Source organism: Rutilus rutilus (assembly GCF_951802725.1).
Source record: "Rutilus rutilus genome assembly, chromosome: 20".
Taxonomy (NCBI): domain Eukaryota; kingdom Metazoa; phylum Chordata; class Actinopteri; order Cypriniformes; family Leuciscidae; genus Rutilus; species Rutilus rutilus.
In genome coordinates this window covers 28,406,043-28,429,805 of record NC_140225.1, presented here as the reverse complement: position 1 = coordinate 28,429,805, position 23,763 = coordinate 28,406,043, and the positions used below count along the sequence as shown (strand labels likewise).

Genomic DNA, 23,763 nt, shown 5'->3' with positions numbered 1-23,763 from the left:
TAAACACAAACATAATAAGCAATGCTTCATAAGAAAATATGTAAATAAAGTATATCTTTAAATAAATATATAATAAATTAATTAAATAATAAAAAATAATGTTTTTACAACACCATAAAAATAAATGAACACTAACACACATTAGACATATTTATATATTGTTTGATTTTACTGTAGCCTATACACATGTAGAATACAAATAGAATTTCACATTCTATCCATTTAAACTTAGAATAAAATATTGATGAAATGAAGTACATCCTAATTCTGTACTATACTTATTTTCTTTGTAATATCACATATTACAGTTATACAAAAAAGGCCAATGTTGGCTTGACAAAAATAAGTACATAAAAAATAAACAAACAGTGAATTTATTTATAAATAAATACTGTGAACATGTAAGTGATGGATGTAGAGCATCAGAAACTGGTATCTAGTTACCTTACAATACTATTTTATGTCATTTTTCTAGTTCACCAAAGGATTTGTCTGAAAATCTTCAAAGCTCTCCGACGTTGTCTATGATTTCACGTTAAAGGATTAAGTGAGGTTAACTAGATTTCATGGAATTTGAGTGTTTAAAGGGTTTAAAGGGTTTTACAGCAGGACAGAAATAGTGAAATCTGGAGCAAAAAGACATTGGGCCCTATCTTGCACCCAGCGCAATTGAGTTTGACCACTGACGCTTGTATCATTCCTATTTTGCACCTGCGCACAGCGGACTTTTCCCTTAGGAATTAGGAATTTTCACTCTCCGTGGCCACCAGAGCTGCCATAGATCGGCCAAATGATTTAGCCATCTCCTTGGTGGCCCAAAGAGTCAGATCTGTAGCGTGACACACTTCCTCACTCTCATCCAGGTGCCTTAGCAGGTCAGCTTGACTCTCTGAGGAGGGTCGCAGCGCTGCCAGTTCGGTTGTTCCTTGCTTCAGAGCACCGAGGTGACAGCGTCCCTAAACGGTCCTCCGAGGAGGGTCGTAAAGCAGTCAGTTCGGTTGTACCCTGCTGGTTTGCCGCTTCAGGGCGCCGAGGTGCCTGCATTTCCTAACAATCCTCTGAGGAAGGTCGTAGAACAGTCAGTTTGGTTGTTCCCTGCCGGTTTCGGCGTTACAGGGCATTGAAGTGGCTGTTCGACCAATATCAAGTCAAGTCAAGTCACATTTATTTATATAGCGCTTTTTACAATACAGATTGTTTCAAAGCAGCTTTACAGAGATAACAGGAAAATGCAACAAAGTTTGTTTCCAGAAGAAAATAGTGTCACAGTCCAGCTTAAGTAAGTTCAGTGATGTTTCATTTTGTTGTAAAAAAGTTAGTAATTTAGTTCATTTGTATAAATAGCTGCTCTGGAGAAAACCGTGATGTCATCGTCCAGGTCAGTTCAGTTCTCATATAATAGAATTAATGGTAATATTATTGTTGAATATTAAATTACATGTTACATTTAATGTCCCCAACTAAGCAAGCCAAAAGCCAATGGCAACAAAGGTAAAAAAAAGGTGAAAAAGGCGACAGTGGCAAGGAACCAAAACTCCATCAGGTGGCAGAATGGAGAAAAAAACCTTGGGAGAAACCAGACTCAGTCGTGGGCCAGTTCTCCTCTGGCCAACAAACGAACAGTGTATGATAATGATTCAGGCAGCATTATAGGTCAGAAGTCAGATTGGATTGGAACAATCAGAATATTATCCAGTTCTGTCTGATTTAAGATCGGAGTCATCACACCTGTATGGAGATGGGTTTGTTGAGGATCAGTGGCCAGTCTCGAGAGACTGGTTCCCTCAGTAGATTTTCTGGAAGCTACTGCAAAATATATCTTGCTGGGTCCTGCTCACAATAGAAAAGAGTTACAGAATTCAGTTCGGTTCTCGTCCGCCCAGATTTTTTAGGCTTCTGTAGGCTCTGGTTATGGAGCAAGAAGTACAGACTCTTCTATGAAAGGAGGCTATAGAAAGGGTTCCCCCTGCCAGCAGGGAGTCAGGGTTTTACAGCCGTTACTTCATTGTTCCAAAGAAGGATGGAGGTTTGCGTCCTATTCTAGACCTGCGCCAACTAAACCGCAGGGTTCAGAAGTTCAAGATGCTTACACTCAAACAGAATGTGTCACAGATTCAGTCCGAGGACTGGTTTGTCACGACAGGACGTGTACTTCCATGTAGCCACCCATCCTCATCACAGAAGTTCCTGAGGTTCGCTTTCAGGGGCGAAGCATACCAATATCGGGTTCTTTCGTTCTGCCTAGGTTTATCAACCGGCACTTTCACAAAATGTGTGGATGCAGCTCTGGCTCCATTGACACTCCAGGGCATCTGCGTGTTGAATTACATCGACGATGGGTTGATTTTAGCTCAATCCAAACAAATGGTAGTTCAGAACTGAGATGTCATTCTGTCACACATGAAAGAGTTGGGGTTGAGGCTGGATGCCAAAAAGAGTGTGCTCCTTCCATCTCAGAGGACCACTTTTCTAGGCGTTGTTTGGGATTTGGCAACGATGCAGGCACAACTGTCCCCTGCTCGTATAATATCGATTCTTAGCCATGAATGGGGTAAAACTATGCCAGTCACTCACCGTGAAACAGTTCCAGAGACTGTTGGGTCTTATGGCAGCTGTGTCCAACGTAATAACTTTTGGCCTTCTGCAGTCCCCTGCAGTGGTGGGTCTGAACCAAGGGGTTTTCTCCGCGTCACGCTAACGACGGATTCTTCCCTCACAGGTTGGGGGGCGATCATGAGTCTGTGCTCGGCGAAAGGTCTGTGGGAGGACCATCTACTTTCTTGGCACATAAATCAGCTAGAAATGATGGCAGTGTTTTGGGCTCTCAAACACTTCCTCCCAGACCTGAGGGGCCATCATGTGCTTGTCCGCACAGACAACACATCGGTGGTCTCTTATATCAACCATCAGGGGGGTCTGAGGTCACGTCACCTATGCAAGCTGGCCCATTAGATCCTCCTATGGGCCCAGGGGAAATTACTGTCTCTCAGGGCAGTATATATTCCGGGGCACCAAAACCACGGAGCTGATATCCTGTCGAGACAGGGGCTGAGGCCTGGGGAATGGAGACTTCACCCCGAGGTGGTGAAGCTCCAATTGGAGAAATTATGTCAAGCATAAGTCAATCTATTTGCATCTTCAGAGACAACTCACTGTCCCATGTGGTTCTCCCTCACACATTACATCTTAAAGGTCTATGTGGTGGCTATATCTGCTTACCACAATCCTTTGGGTGGCGCATCTTTGGCTAGAGATCCTTTTATTACTAGTTTTCTCCGTGGCACTCTGAGGCTGTGGGGGCACTCTGTTATCGGGGGTTTCCCTTGACATTTGTGATGCGGCAGGCTGGTCCTCACCACACACATTTGTGAGATTTTATAACCTAGATCTAGGCTCCACTCCGGGTCTAAGGTGTTTGTATCTTAGTGTGCGCTATGATTTCACACAGACAGGCATTGGTTATTATGGCGCCATGGGTATAGTGTTCCCACCGCGTCTCGATGCAGCTCGAGTTCCCTTAAAACGGAACATCTCAGGTTACGTATGCAACCCTGGTTCCCTGAAGAGGGAACGAGACGCTGCGTTACCTTGCCATACTTCCTGCATGCCTGTGATCGACTTGCTTCGGCCCATCAGAAGCTAGCGCGGTCTGTTTTCGGGTATGCTTTATAGTTTCCTGGTCTGTGACACCCGCCTATGACGTCTCGTCACACCATTGGACTGATTCTATATGTGCTTCATGACGCAATCACACAGAGGTGTTCCCACCGTGTCTTGTTCCCTCTTCAGGGAACCAAGGTTACATACGTAACCTGAGATGTTTTTAATGCATCTAATAATTTTGAGATTTTGGGCTTTTTAGCTTTTCATAAAGTTTTTTTTTCAGACTAGTGAAAGAAAACATCCAAAATACACTTTTAAGTGTATCTTTTATAGCACTTTATGTATTTGCGTCTGTAGATTTTAATTACAGTACATTTCTTTAAAGGCCATTTTCTCAAAGTTTTTTCTCCTGCTCCTAGTCAGAAATCTCCACTTCAGCAGTACTTACATACACCAAACTTTACAGTTTTATTCCTATCTACATTCTTAAGGTTTTTACAGAAGGGTTTGTTCATGTATAATTTACCTAATTTTAATTCAACAGTTTATTCCTAAAAAATGGTGGACAATTATAAAAAAAAAAATGTAATTTTTTTTTTAACCTGGCTTTATCCAATGTTCAGATTTTTGTTCAAGAAGTGCATGCAAATGAGTGCATATTTAATTAGAAAATGCCTAATTTGCATATTTAAACATACTATAACATTTCAGAAAAATTGTAATACAAAAAATGTTTGCCATTCTTAATGTAATCAATCAACTGGAAAAGTATGGTGATTTCTATTAGTATTTGATTTTATTTGAACCCTATTCACCTGTCTTTCCTTAATTGAAACATTCTTACAAATCAATTGTGGATCTTTGCTGAACAAAAAAAGGGATGGCTGATCGGACATACTGCAAAATCATTCTTGCAAGAATCATGTGACTATGGTCACGTGAGTAAATGTGTGAGTAAATGTGTCATATTTCCTGTTTGTTTTAGCTTGAAAAACAAAAACAAAAACTTCCAATTCTAAGTGCCTTTCTATGAAGGATTTATTTCAATGAACTTGTCACAATGCATCATGGGATTGTATTCTATGTAAAAATACATGCAATGCATCCCGAGAAGTTGGCCAAAAAAAGTTGCCTGCGATGGTTTAAAATGCTGTATTTCTCATAGGCAGCTCATTCGATTTTTTTAACCATCTGTGTAACACAAAAACAATGTGACAAATAAATGACAGAGAGTTTGGTTTATTTCTCTGCACTATGGATCTGTGCAAAGAAAACTACAGAGCCACACATATTGTCAGGATTGGTGTCAGGCTGATTGGAAGGGTTTATGTCAACAGCTTATATAATTTAAACCTCTTAATCGTATATTCCACGTGCATTCTTCTATTTGCAGTTCTGTCAAAATATTTCCTCTTTTACCTTTGCTCCTTCATGTGGGAAAATAGTTACTGTAATGTAGAATCATCAGGTTATTTACACATACCAACTGAGAGAAAATCATTAGCGAACATCTAGCAAGCAAACAAGTTAGTAGCATCTTAACAACCTTGCATTGCAAAAACAAGTTATGGCTATGAGGAGACATGCACAGGTTATTGAAGAAGTCCTTCTCATCACATTCCCTAATGCACTGGGCACAGCAGCCGCAAACACCAAAATGGCCTTGAAAAAGTCTACATTGTCTATATTGTTGTTTCTATCAAGATAAGGACACAGCAGTGAGACAAACTGAAGGCCACACACTGCAATCATTTGACACCATGAATTGGCCATGCAAGTAATGTCACATGAAGACAGTTCAGCAGGGACATTTATTTATTTGACACTGCATTACTGACATGTTGATGTGAATAATGCATGTATTACATACTGTAAAAGTAACAAACCTGTAAAAAGTTTTTCACCAGCAGTATAAATGTCTCAACAGTATAAAATCAAACTAGGAACAATCAGACATATTTTTACATGCCGTGTTGCCAACCAAGCAACATATCAAAAATGCCCACATCTGATATGGCTCTTTTGATAAGTAAACATCTGATGGATAAAAGCAGCATCTGACAAAAATCATCTGATAATTGCGTTAAAAAAGTTTAAAAGACACTGTTTATTTACCTGAACATTTTGTGCAAATGGTAACTGTAGTTAAATGCCATCGCCCATTCATAAAATGTTGTCCATTACATGTGAACAACATATATGTAAACAACATCAATGTGCTTTATTTTTTTCTTTGCCAGAATGCATGTGCTGCCCTCCAGTGGCAGGAGCTTAGATGTGCATTATCTGCAACTGCATGCTGCCATTAGGCACAAAGCTCCAAATCCACCACATATTTTACACATTAAGATTGCAAATTTAGGGCTAAATGGCCTCTTTCAATGCTAAGCAAAGCTAATATCAGATTAAAAATATAGTGGGAAGAATATTACAGATAACACAGAGCATATTTCAACAAAACATTTTAAAAATATTTCATAAATCTAGGCCTGTAAAAAAAAAAAAGGGGGTGAATATCACAAATCCTGTCAAAAACTATTTCAACAGAAAAAAAATAAAGACTGACATTATGTTTAAGAAAATATACAAGATTTGGCTTACTTTTAGGATCAAATGTGATTGTTATTTTTGAAAATAATAGTAATATATTATCTATATTGTTAAGTAATTTATATCGTTGTAGTATTTGTTGCATTGCCTTTATGCTGATTTTAAAAATAATAATTTTAGTTTATTTTTTAATACTATAATAACATCTAATATGTTATATATAATGAAAATCATTGAGATTATATGTTTAATTGTCATGAAAATAATGTTAAAATGGCACCCAAAAAAGCTTAATTTTCTTATAACATGCTTCATTTAAAATCTTCCTTTTCTTGTATTTTTTCTTGACATATTTTTGTGATATTCACCTAAAAATAAACATGACAACAGTTTGGCTGAGCAAACTGTAAAACCAATAAATTGAACCCAGCAAATCATAGAATACAGTGATTTTGACACCCTTAAATGTTCTCTACTGTTCCAGCATCATCATTTAAAATAAAGGAATTTAATGTGCAATTAATTAAAAAGATAGTGTAAATAGAAAACCTTTCCAACTGTTTCCAGTGTTTAAAATGCTAAACAGGAACTCTCAAATGAATTCTTGAATTCTCGTATCTTTCTCAGTGATTCCACCCTCCGAAAAGAGGTCTGGATTTGCCCACCTCTATGATCTGCTCGGCACTGGAGGGTAATAGATCGGCATGGAGTGATCACATACACTGAGGTCTGATTTGCCACTGATGAGTATGTCATTGCTCCAGATTTCGTCTATTGACTTTTCGCAATTGATCAGCTGGAAATCCCTGTCAACACAGATCTCTATTTGGCCCAAAGTCTGAACCTGGCCCCCCTGAGAAATACAGAAAGAAATTAGATCTCACCTCAGCAAAACCGATGGCAAATTGTGGGCCAAAGTGAATTTAACTGTTGCCCAGAGCAGAAGAGGATATCTAAATGGCCTACATTTACTTTCTTAAAGGAATATTTTGGGTTAAATAAAAGTTAGGCTCAATCAACAGCATATTCAAAAAACATGAATTAATTTTTCTTTTGAAACGTATGTAACGTTTAATTTCATAAATTTATGTTCTCATGGCAACAAAATTTTAAATCTAGATATACTATAACATTGTGCAGTTTTTCACTCTAAAATTGTTTGTGCTATAGGCTGACCCATTCACTTCCATTGGAAGTGGCTTACAGTAGCCTGGATTTTAAACTGTTTTACAAAAAAGGAGGGACGAGTCTAAATACATTTTTGTGGTAATCACCATTATGCCAGTCATGAGGGGCTTTCGCACTGGGTAGTCCTAGGAACTTTTGTGACTTTTATTTTGACAGTGTGGCTGACCTTTATTTTGGCAGCGGTGAGAATGCCAGAGGCTGAGCATATAGTGCTTGCATGGCTCACATTGGTTATTAGATAAAACTGTTATACATAGAAAGTACACAGTATATGAAAGGGTATGAGCGTATGCCGTGTGGTTGATGTCCAGTGTTGCTAGCTGAGCAGAAATACATAATCATGTTTCGCTTGGTCCCCTCAAAGTTGCGTTGGATTTTCTCCTCAGCGTAAAGGTTAAGAGGCCCATCTATCACTGTTTTCCATGCTCGTAGAGTTAGTTTGTGGAGTAAATATATAGGCTACAATCTGTGTGATAGACTGTAAAAAAATATGGACGTAGCGTCCGTGATGTCACCCGTAGGTTTCTGAAGAGTTTTTTTGAAGCCCAAAGTGGGCGGAGCCGGCCGCCGCCATCTTGGCAGCACGTCACTCCCGGATAAACGAAAATGGGCAAAAAGGCAGGATTAGCTGAAGGGACGTGACGCGGAGAGACCGGAAGGTTGCCGCTTGGTGTTTACACAGCTTTTTAAAAAATGGCGGGTGCTGGTGTTTCGCGTGCGTTCAGCCAAGGTCACTGGTAGTTCCTATAGTGCTGGTAGGAGCTCTTTTTTTTTTACTCTGAAGTAGGAGCTAAATAAGTTCCTCCAAAAGGAGTTCCAAGAACTAAAATCCTTCCTAGTTCCCGCTGTGCGAACACGCCAAAATCTGGGTACTTCCGCCAATAGTTCTAGGAACTATGAAAAGATTCCTCTGGTGCAAAAGCCCCTATGCTGTCGACTGAGCCAGGGATATTTAACTCACAGTCTTAAAGGAATATACACAACACGACTAAATAAAAATAAATGCTTCAAAGTCTAAAGAACTTTTCTTGTCTGCTGATGGAAGGGTGGTTAGAATATTCATACATTCTTCATTCATACCTTTCCTGGGTGGACACACTGAATCTTTGGCTTCACTTTGTAGAAGTTGATAAGGGCTGTCTCCACATCATCAAGCTAAAACAAACAGGAAATATGACACATTTACTCACATGTGACCATAATCACATGATTTTACTCTAGGCCAAAAATGGAGAAGTAGAATGAACGCAATTGAACATTGCAAGAAGTCAGGCTCTGTGTGTTGAAATGCTGATCTTGCAGCTATCGCAGTGTATACACTGGGCAAATTATACACGCTGCGGTTTAGGATAATGCTTTGAGGCATCTTATTAGATGGATGATACTTTCGTGAAACTTAAACCTGATCGTTATTTCCATTATCTCTTTCATGTGAGCACATGTTGTGGTATCAGTGATAGGAAAAGAAAACACATCAAGCTGGTACATTACAGTAAATACACTCCAATGCAACCACAGCTTCTGGATTATTAATCACAGACCACCTCTCAGGTCAAAGGTCAAAGTAAAATATTTACGTGATCATCTACAGAGGACCACACATAGTTCAGTGTCTCATAAATGATAATTACAGCAGTGAGAACAATTAAACCACTTACAGTGTAATGATGCTCCTCAGAGGGCACGATGTTGTTGTTCCTTAAAAGACTGAAAACACAAAAGACTCATTAGGAAATCAATGTCAACTAGGGATGGGAGGCATGATGGTAGCAGCTAACATTTCTGTGAGATAGCAGAAGTGTTTTAAGCGGTAGTGTTTATACCATTGTAGTAGCTAGCTATAATTGTGAAGTCATTATGGGCAGGATTGCTTTAATATACTTACGTACACAATGAGGGAACATGGAGTGATATGGAAATCCAAAGCGAGACGTGCCCCAAACTTGTTATTAAAGTGCGTTGTTAGGTACAATATGAATCAATGGTTTATTGTTTATGGTTGTCAAGCAACATTGTAGTTGGCCACATTAACCCTACAAAGCCTATTGTATCATATTTGATATGCAGCTTTCTAAGGCCTCTAAATTATCAACATGAAAAATAGGGGCAAAAACAAAAGTGTTGCATTTATAATTTTGTTCAGTGTGTGTATATATTCTCTGTCTAAAGGTTTTATGCCATAATCCCTTACAGGGTTAATTTAGAATTTAAATTGAAGAGTCATGCAAGTATATATTACCTATTTTACAAAAGCTTTGAATGAGGCTCCAATCAGAATTTTGAGTCAGAACTATCAGTTTTACAATACTAGCTTTACTGAGTTTATGGAGTATTTTAATTTAGCTGAAGTTTGACATAATTCCTGTTTATGGTGACAGTTATCAATCATTTAATTTATATATAAACGTATCTTTAGCTTTGAATCCACCAACTGTACTGCTATCTCACGATTACCGAAAGCCACAAAATCAGAGTATACAGTGACAAGAACCACTGAAAAAAAAAAAGGACTCACCTATTAAGGTCATACTTGAGGTACAGCTCAAGAGCTTTGCTAAAGTATTTATGCTCACTATTCAGAGACTCTGCTTTTGCAGCACATGTTCCATGTTTCTGCCATTCATATTTCCTAAGCACGCACACACACACACACACACACACACACACAAAAAAAAAAAAACATTAATAAAATCATAGTCATGCTTAAATGTATTTTACATTTTCAAGTTTTTGACATACCAAAATTCTGGGGAAGAAGGTACTAACAGATCTGGCCAGAATTTCTCCATTTCTGGTAATATGTCCTGCAAGACATGCACATACAACATGTCAAGCACATGTCCGTTGAATTAAAATATATGACATCAGGGCAAGAGGGCCAATTACCTCAATCAAAGTGGCATTAAAATGCCAGGATGAGTTGCACCGTATGCCAGTGTTGGGCCTGTAATAACAAAAAATATTCTCCAAATACTTCTACTGCCACAAACCATAATCATCCAACTGGCATGGTCACCATTACTGGATGATTTTTGAGATCACATGACAACCAGGGTTGCACTAATATAAAAATGTTATCATAAACAATATATCATAACAATATTTGCAGTACACAATGTCAAGTATAAAGTTTATGTTACACAAGATGGAGCAGAAGTGAAATGCAGAAAATATATTTTTTTGGTATTTATTCAAATAAGAGGTGTTACATTAGCATTATGTATTTTTTTTATGCTTGTGGGTTAGTTAAATGTTTGAGGAAAAGGTGTCTTCAGTTAATACCAAAAGCATATATTTAATACAGATGATTAACATGATGGCTGCTTTTACAAATCTATACACTTTCATGCTTTTCACCTTCTTTTTTAATACAGCATGTCTTCCATAAAAACAAGAAACCAATATAGTCACTGATCATGCATGTGCACCTCAAAAAAGGAAATATTTGTGAGACTTTGACAAACATTACAATGCATTTTGTCTTGATAAACCTACCATAATCCATGCAGAGTCCAATAGCTCAAATTTGTTTTGCATTTTTCCATCTATAAATGAAAAACAGCATAATTGATCCACCTGATACCCAGTGGAGGAGCAATAGATGGCGCGTCAACAATAAAATAATGTCAAGCAAAGGAAATACATTACACTGCAAAATGTCTGTGGCCAGTGTTGGGTCAGGATGAGTTTTGTCCATTCTCCCCTAAAAGAAGCAGTCAATTCACAATGTATGATTTTAGTGTGACAGTTACAATCTAACATACATTTTGTAAAAAGTGTGCATTTTGTTATACATTATGCATATCATGGTTGCTGAGCGAGAACAAGTTCTTAAAACATTTCTTTAAAATGTGATTCTTATGAGACGGTTCATTAGTAAATCAAAAACCGTTCGACCAGTGTAGTCGGATATATATGAGTCGGTGGGTTCTTTCTAGTTGATCAAAAATAATGAATTAATCTGACTCTCTAAGTTATTAATATCGTGTTCAATATTAATTAACCAAGAACTGTTAGTGTGTTTTGTTTTCATTGCTGTGAAAAGTCACAGGATGTCCTGTCTGAGACGTCAACAGGACAGATAACAAAATGTGAAATAAATGTAATAAACCTAGCCCAATTCTTACTAAAGTTGTTTTTACACAAGTTTTGTAATGCCTGTGTAAAAACAACTTTAGTAAGAATTAGGCTAAATTTATTACATTTATTTCACATTTTGTTATCTGTCCTGTTGACGTCTACAAAAAAGAAAGTCTGCAGGCAGTACATTAAGTTCAGTTGAATGTTGTTTTCGAATCTTTACCATTTTAAACATCTTAGATTTTATGTAGTGTTTACTGTGTACTCTATGTATCTTGTCCAATAAATTCTGGAAAATACAAACATGATTTACAGTAAGGCTATATTTACAGTATTGATTGTCTGGCTGCTAATGCACCCCAACTTCAAACAGGGATCAATATGTATAAATACATTTATCTAAATGTATTTGAATGACATACCGAGGATGGGCAAAGGCCGTTGAACAGAAATATCCAGCACAAAGTACGACAGCAACTGCAATGAATCTCATTCTTCCAGATGGATTAAGTCCGTTCATCTAAGAAGAAAAGACGGATTTATTTCCAACGTATACAACGTACATTGTAAAAAGCATCTACAAAACACAGTCAAAACACAGAGCATAACGCAAAGTGGCGTCCAAAAGTAACAACCGAATGTGAGATAGAAAACAAACACAAACAACAACAACAAACACAGAACATAAACTTGCGTTAAGAAGTCAATTACCTTTTATTGTCTGATATACAGCTTAGATTTTTGTGTGCAGTTTTTACGTCCTGTTAGTATCAGAGAGCAACAGCGTTTTAAAGGTTGTTATTCAGTCTACAGTATGTGTAAGATCGGACTGCCCCAGCCACTGTTTCAGAAACTGTGCGGTGGAGTCACTTCCCTTCCTTTCCTGTCAAACACCATAGACAGTATATAAACTCACACTGCGGCCGCTGTGTGTGTGCCTTGATCACGTTTACGTTGGTACGTCACTGCGCGTGCGCCGTCAAGTCATGTGATAAACAGCAATTGATGTCATGTGAAGGTGGATTATGCAGATTAAGCTATATGTCTCAACTGGTCTAAACCAGGGAGTTTTCTAATGTCATTGTACAGTTCCTTTCGGGTTGGCTATTTGTTTAAGGCGAGACACTACAGGCAAAAACACTGTTTATTTTTATTTTTTTTTGTATGTAAAGAAAACATACAAAATACACTTTTTTTAGTGTATTATATCTTGTATAGCCCTTTATCTATTTCCGTATGTAGAATTCATTTACAGTACACATCTTTAAAGGCTGTGTTCTCAAAGATTGTTTCTCATGTCCTGAGCCAGAAATCTCCACTTCAGCAGCATGCATATACACCACACTTTACAGTTTTATGCATTTCTTTCTGAAGGTTTTTACATGGGGGTTTGTTCATTTATAATTTGCCTGCTTTTATAGGCTATAACATTTTGTTCCTAAAAAATTGTGAAAATGTGGGCCTATTTCTTTCTTTTTTTCTTTTTTTTCTGTTGACAGTATTTTCTGATTTATGGAGTGATAAGTGATATCCACAATCCCCTATGTAAAAACCTTTAAGTCTAGTATGTCAAAAAATAAAATAAAAAAAACCAAGAATTTTTAACCTGGCTTTATCCAATGTTTAGATTTTTGTTCTAGACACGTATGCAAATTGGTGCATATTTAATTAGATAATGCTGCATTTGCATAACCAACATTTCAGAAAACTTGTAATAATTTTTTTTTTTTTTTTTTTTTTTTTTTTGCAATTCTTCATTTAATCAATCAACTGGGGGAAGTATGGGGATATCTATTAGTTTATTATTATTTTTTTATTACCCTATTCACCTGGGGGTATCTTGCCTTAAAAGGTATTCTGAATTCCCCCCTTTTGATTAACTTACAAATTAAATACAATTTGTCATTTGGACTTTAGGAGGCATATTTTTGCTGTACAACAAAGTATTTACGTAAATTACCCTATTTATTTATCTTATTTTGTGTGTTTTATTTTGAGTTCCCATCCATCAGTATTAAAAAGTTAGGCCTATATTTGTGTAATACCGTTTGATGCCGCTAGGAGCCTAGTAGGCAGCAAGCTTGATAGATCATACATCATCATCCAAACATAATTGTTGTTGAACAATAAAAAAAAAACACATACATTAAGAAGCTTTAAAAGTATGGTTTCGAGTGCATTTCGTCTTTTTAGCAATTGTGCTAATTCAGAGCAAATGATGTGTCTACTTTAATACATTATTATGATTTCTGTTCGACTCTTGTTTTGTTTTTAAAAACCCATTCAGTATCCATGCAGCGTCAATTTAAAACGTCTGTCAGGGATCTTAATATCTGAGCGAAATGATGTGGGAAGTTTGTGTAAATGCTATATATAGTCTAATGCCTTTCCATAAATGGGATGCGGGAGAGGCAGCATTCCGCATGGGTAATATTTTGCTTTTCATCAGCTGCTTTCATACAGGCGGGTAGAGGCTCATCTACCTCCGCGTCGCGCTCTTCTATTCTCCAGGGGTGAGTATGTCTGCCCCCCTTATTCACACACTTATTAAATTATAAAGCAGAGTTGTCCTTGTAGAAACAGGTACAGAAACGTTGAGGCTGGAGAAGACTTTTGAACTTTCCCTTGGTTGGATATTGATCTATCTCATGATGTTGCTTGAGTGGGAGCTGCACTTGACTTTGAAAGGATTCATAAAACGTTGGCAGTTAAAACATGTTCAGTGCTTTGTGAATATGGGTGAATTGTTAGCTGGACAAACTTTGACATTGTTTCGTCTGTTTTTTGAAACAGTGTGTTGGTTGAAATAACCTTTAGAATAGGCTATTTACCCCCTCCCCATGAATGATTGTAGATGCATTATGATCCATTAATTTTTACATGCCAAATATAGCTATGTTATGGAAAATTGTGCATTTTTGGTTACACTTTATTTTAAGGTGTCATTGTTACAGTGTAATTATATATTTAAGTACCGAGTAATATTAAGCAACTACATGTACTTACTATAGGGTTAGGGTAGGATTTGGATTTGGTTGAGGAGGGTTAGTTGCATGTCATTATGCATAATTTATTGTTATTACTATGGTAAGTACATGTAACATATGTAACAAGGACACTGTAAAATAAAGTGTTACCTTATGTTTGATATGCACAGTGGATTCTATTGTATGTGGGTTCATTTGTGAGTGTGAGGACGTAATGCTGCATTTGAGTAAGCATGATTGTTTGTTTATTTGTTGAATTATTTTTCTAAATACATGTGAGGAATGTGTTCTTGTTCTTTTGGGTTTTCTTGTTGAGATTGTCTTGAAGTGTAGTTTATTTGTCCTTGTTAGAAGATAAACGTTTATGAGAAGTGGTTATATTTCCATTATTCAGTACATGTATGCAACAATAGCATGCGTCTTCCGTTTACACTATACAGTAGAAATTACCCTGGAATACTGTACCCATCTCCTTGGACTGTCCGATACCCCCACCCCCAAACTCTAATTTTAAACCGCCATGATGTTTGTCTTCCCCATGGCCCAAGGCTCCAGAACACCCCCTCCTCATCATCTCCACAAACAGTTCCACTTTCCTAACCTAAGTCTAATCAGGAGTGTCCCACAATTTGTGTTTACTGCAACGCCATGTCCCAGATAACTTTAAACACTGAAAATGGAAATTGAGGATAGGAATTTGTGCATCCATCAGTGCATTTTGTTTTGTCTTGTGTGCAAAGATGGTGCATGTTTTTGTTCCCGTTTTGATTCATAGGTCCTTTGAGGTATCAATATGGCTGCAGTTGTAACCAGACACAAGCATTTCGATCAAGAATACCTCAATACTGAGTCTAAATATGTTGTTCGAGAATACTCCAGGTAAGGTGAAAAATTACAACAGCTGACTCTTTCTTAGGACATATATTTTGTCACGCATAGACTTTTTATGATCCAACAGGCCATGGAATTGTTTCAAGCAAGTCACAGCTAATCATGATGCTCACAGCAATACTAAAACTAATTGTAATAAAATAGCAACATCATTTATAACATATAATAACATTATCTGTTGAAGCTTTTCTAATAAACCATATTACCAACAGTAACAGTGAGCTATAACTGATACCGTCATGCATGTCACTGATTTCCTCTGGGTATTTGACATGACATATTTTCGGGAAGTTGACATGGCCTACAGTGTGACATGCTATACTCCATGTAAAACTATTTTCTAATTATGCGTGCAGCTTATATGACCTCATATTAGTGAGAGAGAGACTACAGTCTACATTTGTCACATTGCAGGACCATTTAATATTAACTAGCAGATTAAAGTTAGGGTGATAAAAACTAGTGAAGACCTGAAAAGAGAGGAGGATTAGTTATAGGGCCTGATGTTTGCACTTTCACTTGACCACTCATATCAGTTTCAGAACATGCACTAAATAAACCTGATTCTGTCAGGAAACTTTTTGCTTTCAATAGTACATTTTATAGAGACATGTTTTAAGTTTGACAAGCTTTTCATTTGATCGTTAAAATTGGATGTTTTAGGATAAGAAAAAAAATCTTCATTAAAATTATTATCAAAATTATTTATATTTTAATATATCAGGACAAAAGCAGATGCTGGTTTAAAGAACATTTTATGTTATAGAGAAGAAAATTGTGATGATGGCTTGTTTGCCCCTTTTGACCCCCTCTGAGGGGCAAATGGGCAGTTTTCAGTTTCAAAACCATTGTGTAAACCACGGGTAAAGATAATAAATGTCAAATTTTGTATTTTATCAAGTGCATGTTTCTTTTGTTACTTGTTTCTTTCCACTGTAGACTGCCCTAAAATGTCTCGGTTGAAATGCATGAAATATGCATGTTTGAATGCATATCAAAATCAGTAAACTGATTAACCTGGGATATTATGAATTCTCGGATGAATCTTTCATGCTGTTTGTACCGTTAACATTTTAATATACGAAAATGTGTGTTTTTAGCTCTGCGGCTGAAGAGGTGAAATATCAATACCAAACACAGAAGAGAATCAAGGGAGTGGTAAAGCACTTTAAATAATAATTCCTTTCTTTTTAACAAACTTTTTTTTTGACCTGCTGCTGTTATAGTACTTTCATTAGTCAATATGCATTTTAATGTGTGTTAAAGACATTTGCTGTTAGTTGTAGTGAGCCCAGTAAATCAGAGGTTAAATAGAACTGACTCTTTTTTAGGACATATATTTTGTCATACATAGATGTTTTGTGATCCAACAGGCCATGTAATTGTTTGTCTCTTTTCAATAGGTGGATAGGAAGATGCCTGAAAAATACATCCGTGAGGAGTCCATGATCAGGGGCCCCAAGTTTTTGGTTAGACTGAGGTCCCACACAGTGTTTGAAAACAGTGCCATTAAACTTTTCTGCTCGGTGGAGGGATATCCCACCCCACACGTCAAATGGTGAGGTTTCTTTTCACAAACAGGCCTGCCGTGCTTCCTGCACACTTGGATTCAAGTCTCACATATCGTCTGTGGTCATACAATGTAACTTGTGAGTTTAAAGTTACAGGTCTAGCATTATATGTGGCCAGCTACAAGAAAGCGTTTCTTTAAATAAAGAAAAACTTATTTTAATTGCATCAAACACTTCATAATATTTTTAATCATATATGGAACAGGCCAAAGAAACGCTAAGTAGATTTGTTGTTTTTAAATCACAAACATTCTACAGGTTCAAGGATGATGTCATCTTGGACATTTCCTCTGGAAAGTACTTTGTGGAGAACAACGCTGGATTCCATGCCCTCACCATCCTCAAGTAATTCAAACTTTACTGTGTACTTTTTTGGATAGGGATGCAATGACAGAATGTGGTTTACTGATGATCTGTATTGAACAGAATGAGTGACAAACTTGAATGGGGACAAAATAAGTGACAAGACTCAGGTTGAGTGCTCATTACATACTCACTTAGTTATTGGATGGCCACAGAAAGCAGGAAACTTTTAAGAGATTTCCAAGTTATTAAACTTTCGAAAAAACTTTTGTAGGAATCTCAGGAAAAACATGTCCAGGTTGCATTTCTCCCAAAATAAAGAAATACACTTGCATAGAACATTTTAAATCCAGTAGGATGTTGCATTGTGACATTACTATCATGACCATTAAGTAAAATAAAAAAAGTCGTAACACTTTACAATAAGGTTCATTAGTTAACATGAACTGACAATGAGCAATACATTTGTTACCGTATCTATTAATCTTTGTAAATGTTGGTTAATAAAAATACAGCTGTTCATTGTTTGTTTATGTTAGTTCACAGTGCATTAACTAATGTTAACAAATACAACCTTTGATTTGAATAATGTATTGGTAAAAGTTGAAATTAATATTACCTAAGATTTAGAAGAATTGTTCATTCTTAGTTCATGTTAACCAATGTTGTTAACTAATGAACCTTATTGTACCAAAAAAGTTAATTCCCACCAAATTTGCAGTGTGCCTTAGTATTTTTTTTTTGACTTTATGTAAATAATTATTGTAATAACAGTTTATAATAATTAAATTAACAGCGGTACAAGAAATACATAAATAATGTGAAAATAATTAATAATTTTTTACAGTGATAAAATAGGGGAAATATGCATAATTGTCATACTATTCTAAAACATTTGAATCATTCTGAAATATTCCTAATTTTTTAAGTTCAAATAATTATTTCTTTATAAAATATTTTGTGGTGCAATTTGACCTCAAAGGATATGCTCTTAGATATTTCATGAGATTCACCCTCTAAAACACATTTAAATGTTACTAACAAGTGAATTTCCTCAAAAGGAAGTCATGTCAATGGGATTGCATGTGAACTTTTCCAATTTAGTCCAGGGCTGGTTGCCCACGTCTTGAGCTGCTGTCAGCTGTTCATGTCAAAGTGCTGAGTCTGGTGTCATCTGACACTCCGGCGCCTTACAGAGAGATGACTTTCACTGCTGTCACCCTGTCAGTCCCACAAAAACTCACCCTGGCCCTTATGTCACTTTCCTGATGGCTTCTTGCATTCAGAGGCCAAATCTCACAGGTGAATCTTGGTGTTCCGCATTTCCTCTAAAATGACCAAACCTTTCACTTTTTGACAAACAGCCATGCTTCTCAAGACCGCAGGGGCTAAGGGAACGTCTCTAATATAGTACGGTCACGCCGAAGGTCACATTACAGTCTTCTCATTTTCCTTTCCCTTGCGTCTCGTGTTTGCCATTCAAGCCTTAGAGGCTCCCGTGTTGAACACGTTTCGAAAGCAGGCGCTAGTCTACATTAGCATTTAGTTTGGAGCAATTATCCTCTTGACATTAGAGCATTAGTTAACTGCCAATTTATCCATCATGATGGGGAAGCACTTTACGTGCTTTCCAAATGTCAATTAGGAAATGACTGTGGCATATATCCAATCAAATAGCAATCATGTTGATTATTTATTGACTGATTAATTAGTGGAGTGGGAGAAGACAGTGTTGCGGTCCAGTCGTGTATTGATTGAAGTTGTAGACACCTGTGAATGAGTTATACATGTTTTCTGTAGGTGTGCAACTGATGACACTGCAATGTACATGGCTGTAGCCTCAAACTTGCACGGACAGGCTTCCTCCCAGGCCTCCGTCATTGTGAAGAGTAAGCTTTTTTCTCCTGTTTTCTGGTATCTAAGCATCCTCACAATAAGATACAATTTGCAGGAGAACCAAAAAGTCTACAAATTACAAATGTGTTTTTTTATCCAAACGTAGACTATGATCCCTTTCTTTAAAAAGTCAATATATACTCTGGTAACACTTTACTGTTCCTTCATTAATGAATAACTACGCAGGAACAAATGAGTAATGCACTATTAACACTCTAGTAACTACTATTAACTAACAATAAACTCTGATTAACGAATTAGTAAGTAAAAGCGCTCGGTCGAATGTGGTTGTTCACTATTAGCTTATCAGTAACTTTTTTTTTTTTCTTGTTAGTTAATACTAGTTACTAGAATGTTAATGGTGCGTTACACATTTGTTCCTGTGTAGTTATTCATTAATGAAGGAACAGTATTCTGAAGTGTTACCTTTACTTCTTGTTGTGTCTGCTTTATAGGGTGCAAGGAGGAAGAGAAGTCCAGTCCTTATTCCTGGATGCCTTACCAGTGTAAGTGGGAAAGCCTCCTTTCAATAAAGAGTGAATAACTGGGATGATTTAAAAACAGGTCATGAAAGAAAGGAACTGTTTTGTTGTTTCTCAGATGCCATTTTACCTGAAATCAAGTACACAAAGATTAACATCACCTTCACTGAAACGTTTGGCGTGACCTTTGGAAAAGAAGGCGAAAAGGCCACATTGACCTGCAAGATGACCATTAACCCCAACCTTGCTAACCTGCAACCTGAGGCGCTGTGGTACCGAGATGGTAGGATGTGGCCACCAAAAGTCACACCAGTTATTCTTATTGTTAAGAATAATTCATAGGTCCCTTAAGCATGTCATTTTTGTGCACTGCAAACATAATGACTGTTTTTAATCTCCTATTATTTACTGACTGACAAACACGTGCCAGTTGGTTGAGCCAGTCTTTTAAGTCCGTTTTTTGTGCTGCTAGTGGCACAGAAATTACACACTTCGCTCATTGATATGATTTATCATATGATTTAACTTTTTGGACCTAAATGTGAGAGCATACATCTCACATTTTTGGCGCAGGTGTTGACATTGCTTTTAAAATATTTTAATAAAATGTGTTTAAGTAATTAATTACTGCTATTTATTGTTATACTGATGAATATAAATTTCTGCTTTTAATGATAGTTTTTTAATGATAGTTAATGATAGTGAGGAAAATAATTTTATTTTATTTTATTTTATTCTAAATATTCTTATTCTTATTCTTCAATTATTCTTATTATATATGTTACTTCTTCAAATGCATAAATAATGAAATATATATTTTGGTGAAAGGCTGGATAATACTAAACCTTTTTTTCTTTTTTGCTGAAATTGTTATAGCTATTTAACTGTCCTAATGACAACTGCAACTGATTCATTGTTGTGTCATTCATCCCGGTCAGATATTAATTTTCAAGTTGTTTTGTAGGTATTTGTTTTGCAGTTGAGTCATGTACTAAAGAAATAGCTTTTTATGTCTAGTTGTAGTTTATGACTCATTTCACTCCAATCTCATTATATTCTACAAACGTAATAGTTTCATTTTCTCTCCTCTGATACCCCATGTTGTTTTTTTGGCCCTCCAGAGCATCTCCTGAAAGAGTCGAAGTGGGTGAAAATGGAGTCTGGGGGAGGTGTTGCCAAGCTCACGCTTACTCAACTCGCTAAGGATGATGAGGGTCTTTACACCCTCCGCATGGTGACAAAGGGAGGTGATGCGGTCCACAGGGCTTACATCTACGTTGATGGTAAAGAGAACTTTATGAACTTTTCCAAGGTTTGATGGAAAATCTTATGTGATCTTTTGATGGCCTTTAAAGGTCCAGATTAGCATAATTCATCTCTGACAATCTCATATAGAACATACATCTGTTTCAGAGTGATTCCCCTTAGTGCATCAGTGATGTGTAGGAGTCATCATGTTTTGCCTTGACAGATGGTCCACCTCCAGTTCCTCAAGCTCCCGGAGCCCCAATGGACATCAAGATCCATGACGCTAATAGAGATTATGTCATCGTGTCCTGGAAACCTCCTAACACCACCACTGAAGGACCCATCATTGGATTCTTTGTTGACAGGTGACTGCGCTGACTAAGGTGTCTGTCTGGGAGTTGTTTTATTGAATACATTTATTTAAATTATCTTGATACAGTGTCCTCAAAAAAGTATTTGGACGCTTTAAAATGTCTGAATGTTGTTGCTCTGAGCTAGGCTTGGCACGATAGTCGGTGTTACCGGTGTTACACGGTGTTCAGTCGCAACACCGGTTTCATCACTTGCCCACCGCAGCACTGCAAAAAAATCCGTATCCGTATTTTCTGTCTTCTGACTGCTTTGTCGCACAAAAATGGTGGAATTTGATTGGTCAATCAAACTCAATACGAATGATGAATTGACGCCATGTAAAAAAAAAATTACGTCACTCTAACCCCCCCCCCCCCCCCCCCCCCGCGCGATGAAACCGGTAATACTGGTGTTGTCACAATTCGATTAACCGGTGGGAGAATATTATCACCGTCACATCTCTACTCTGAGCTAATTTTTGAGCCAGTTTTTCAATGATTTTTAATCAACACAACATGGATCCACTAAACACTAGCTTAGTCACTGCAAAACGTCTCGGTTAGGGATGCTCATTTCGATTCATTTTCCCGACCGACAACCGCCGCTCGTTAATCGATTATTAACCGTTAACTGATAAGATTATAATATTGAATTGGCATTAAATACAAATAAAATTGAAGCGTATCTGTGACCCTTTAAAAAAATACTTTTTTTTATTTATTTTTTTATCAAAGGGTTTATTTTAACGTGCAAAGTGCAAACAGCAGCATACAGAACATATCAACAACAGAACCTGGATTCAGTTTAAATTTTCACGCACCTGCAGCATTTCTGACAGTGAGAGAAAAACTGAATAAAATAATACAAATAAAAAACAAAATAGCCCTACACTAAATATATTTTTTAAACTTAAATAATTAACAAATTAAGATGACAAAAAGAAAACACTGAATCCGTTTGAACAAAGCTTTCAAAAACCGGCAATTTTTTTCCGTTAGACTAAGATTTTTCGTTAAATAAAAATAGGAGCCCAACCTCAACACCTTGTCTAATTTTTATTTAAAAAAAGCAACATATCAACGTGATGTGGGGTCAGTCTGGAGCGCAGCCTGTTGACAGTTAGACCCGCGGCAGAAAACACCCTCTCCGATGGGACGGATGTCCCGGGAATACACAGGTAACGTCTCGCTAGAGACATGTGTGGTTGCGCGTGTCGACGCGCTCCGTGAGTTAACAAATATAAGCTATATAGTATTTTATTTTTAAACCATGCAGCAAACTAAAAAAAAGAAGCTTATAAAAAAAAGTTTTAAACCGTTTAAACTGAACATTTTTACTTTCGGTTAACGGTTAACTGTCAATATGAGCATCCCTAGTCTCGGTTGTGACTGCAAACCTGGTTCCCTGAAAAGGGAACGAGACGCTGTGTCTGATGATGATATGGGGATTCCTCAGCGTGATTGTGTCTGAAGCACATGTAAAATCACTTATTGGTGGAACATAATCCTGTGACACATGACTTCATAACCAGGAAGCTATAAGGGATACACGTACCAAACATCGTCAGTTTCTGATTGTCTGAAGGAAGTCGCTCACAGGCATGGAGGAGGAATGGCAAGGTGACGTAGCGTCTCATTCCCTTCTCAGGGAACCAGGGTTACAGTCGTAACCGAGACGTTCCCTTTCAAGGCAACTCTACGCTGCGTCTGAGGACAATGCTATGGGAACATTAATACCCACTACGCCAGTGGTCACCAACCTTTTCAAGCCTAAGATCACATCCAAAGTCCAAATGTAAACCAAGATCTACCACTTGCATAAAATTATGAAAAAACAAGGCCACAATGTAGTTCTACTTTGACATTCTTTGTTGCCTGTTAGTCACTAGCAAAATATTTATTTAACTATACAAATAGTATCATAACTATACAAACTGTCAACTATAATTCAACATTTGCGGAGGTGCGCGCGCTGCAAAAAATGACGTCATTGTAACAGCGCGCGCGCCTCCGCCTCCGAAGATGCACGACTTTCAGCCGAATCTGCCCGAGCAGACGGATATTAGTACATCTCATCACACCGGCACCCAGTTTGCGCGTCTAAATCAGTTGTATGGTCTGGTTTTCAGTCTAAAACAGTTGCGTCAAGTATAAATGCCTCGTCTGTTTGGGGAGGTGCGCGCGCAGTCAGCGGAGGATCGCGCTGCGGTGCCAGGCGAAAGTATAAACAAGGCTTAAGTCAGCGGTTGTTTTACAGACATTATATGTAAACTATAGGCTATTTGATTGGACAGATATACCCCTTTCCCTCTGCTAGACACCATTTACTACACACAATAGGCTCACACATGGTGCATTTTAAATGAATAAATAATAATGAATAAAAATATATATTTTTTTTTCTCTGATTTTGAAAACTCTTCGCGATCGACTTAAAATGCTTCCAAGATCGACTTGTCGACCGCGATCGACGGGTTGGTGACTCCTGCACTACGCCATACTGACAAGTGCCTGTCCTAGTGTGAATCATGGCGAGCACATGCTTAGGACATCAGCACTTAAGAACCCGATGTGGAGTCCAAGTCTAGTCAAGTCAAGTCACCTTCATTTATAT

At 37.3% G+C, this 23,763-nt stretch overlaps 2 protein-coding genes across 3 annotated transcripts in view; one reads left to right on the top strand and one right to left on the bottom strand.

Annotated features, from left to right (window-relative positions):
• Positions 1 to 5,395: 5,395 nt before the first annotated feature.
• On the bottom strand, positions 5,396 to 12,396 carry rnaset2 (ribonuclease T2). Its single transcript, XM_084390755.1, has 10 exons — positions 12,133 to 12,396; positions 11,844 to 11,941; positions 10,990 to 11,044; positions 10,837 to 10,886; positions 10,228 to 10,285; positions 10,081 to 10,145; positions 9,857 to 9,970; positions 9,000 to 9,048; positions 8,422 to 8,496; positions 5,396 to 7,006 (listed from the first exon to the last, which is right to left on the bottom strand). Exons 2-10 carry the CDS (start codon positions 11,939 to 11,941, stop codon positions 6,821 to 6,823), a joined length of 750 nt encoding a protein of 249 aa, XP_084246881.1. The 5' UTR covers positions 12,133 to 12,396; the 3' UTR covers positions 5,396 to 6,820.
• Positions 12,397 to 13,865: 1,469 nt separating this feature from the next.
• Positions 13,866 to 23,763, top strand: part of myom2b (myomesin 2b) — a 61,045-nt gene continuing 51,147 nt past the window's right edge. Inside the window, exons 1-10 of one of the 2 annotated variants that reach the window (XM_084392131.1) lie at positions 13,866 to 13,934; positions 15,184 to 15,287; positions 16,400 to 16,457; positions 16,703 to 16,857; positions 17,129 to 17,215; positions 18,974 to 19,062; positions 19,525 to 19,575; positions 19,670 to 19,834; positions 20,673 to 20,834; positions 21,023 to 21,164. In XM_084392131.1, coding sequence (XP_084248257.1) covers positions 15,202 to 15,287; positions 16,400 to 16,457; positions 16,703 to 16,857; positions 17,129 to 17,215; positions 18,974 to 19,062; positions 19,525 to 19,575; positions 19,670 to 19,834; positions 20,673 to 20,834; positions 21,023 to 21,164 — 995 coding nt within the window. In that variant the 5' untranslated portion in view covers positions 13,866 to 13,934; positions 15,184 to 15,201. The remainder of the gene's footprint in view (positions 13,935 to 15,183; positions 15,288 to 16,399; positions 16,458 to 16,702; positions 16,858 to 17,128; positions 17,216 to 18,973; positions 19,063 to 19,524; positions 19,576 to 19,669; positions 19,835 to 20,672; positions 20,835 to 21,022; positions 21,165 to 23,763) is intronic. The other variant, XM_084392132.1, reaches the window with a different exon arrangement.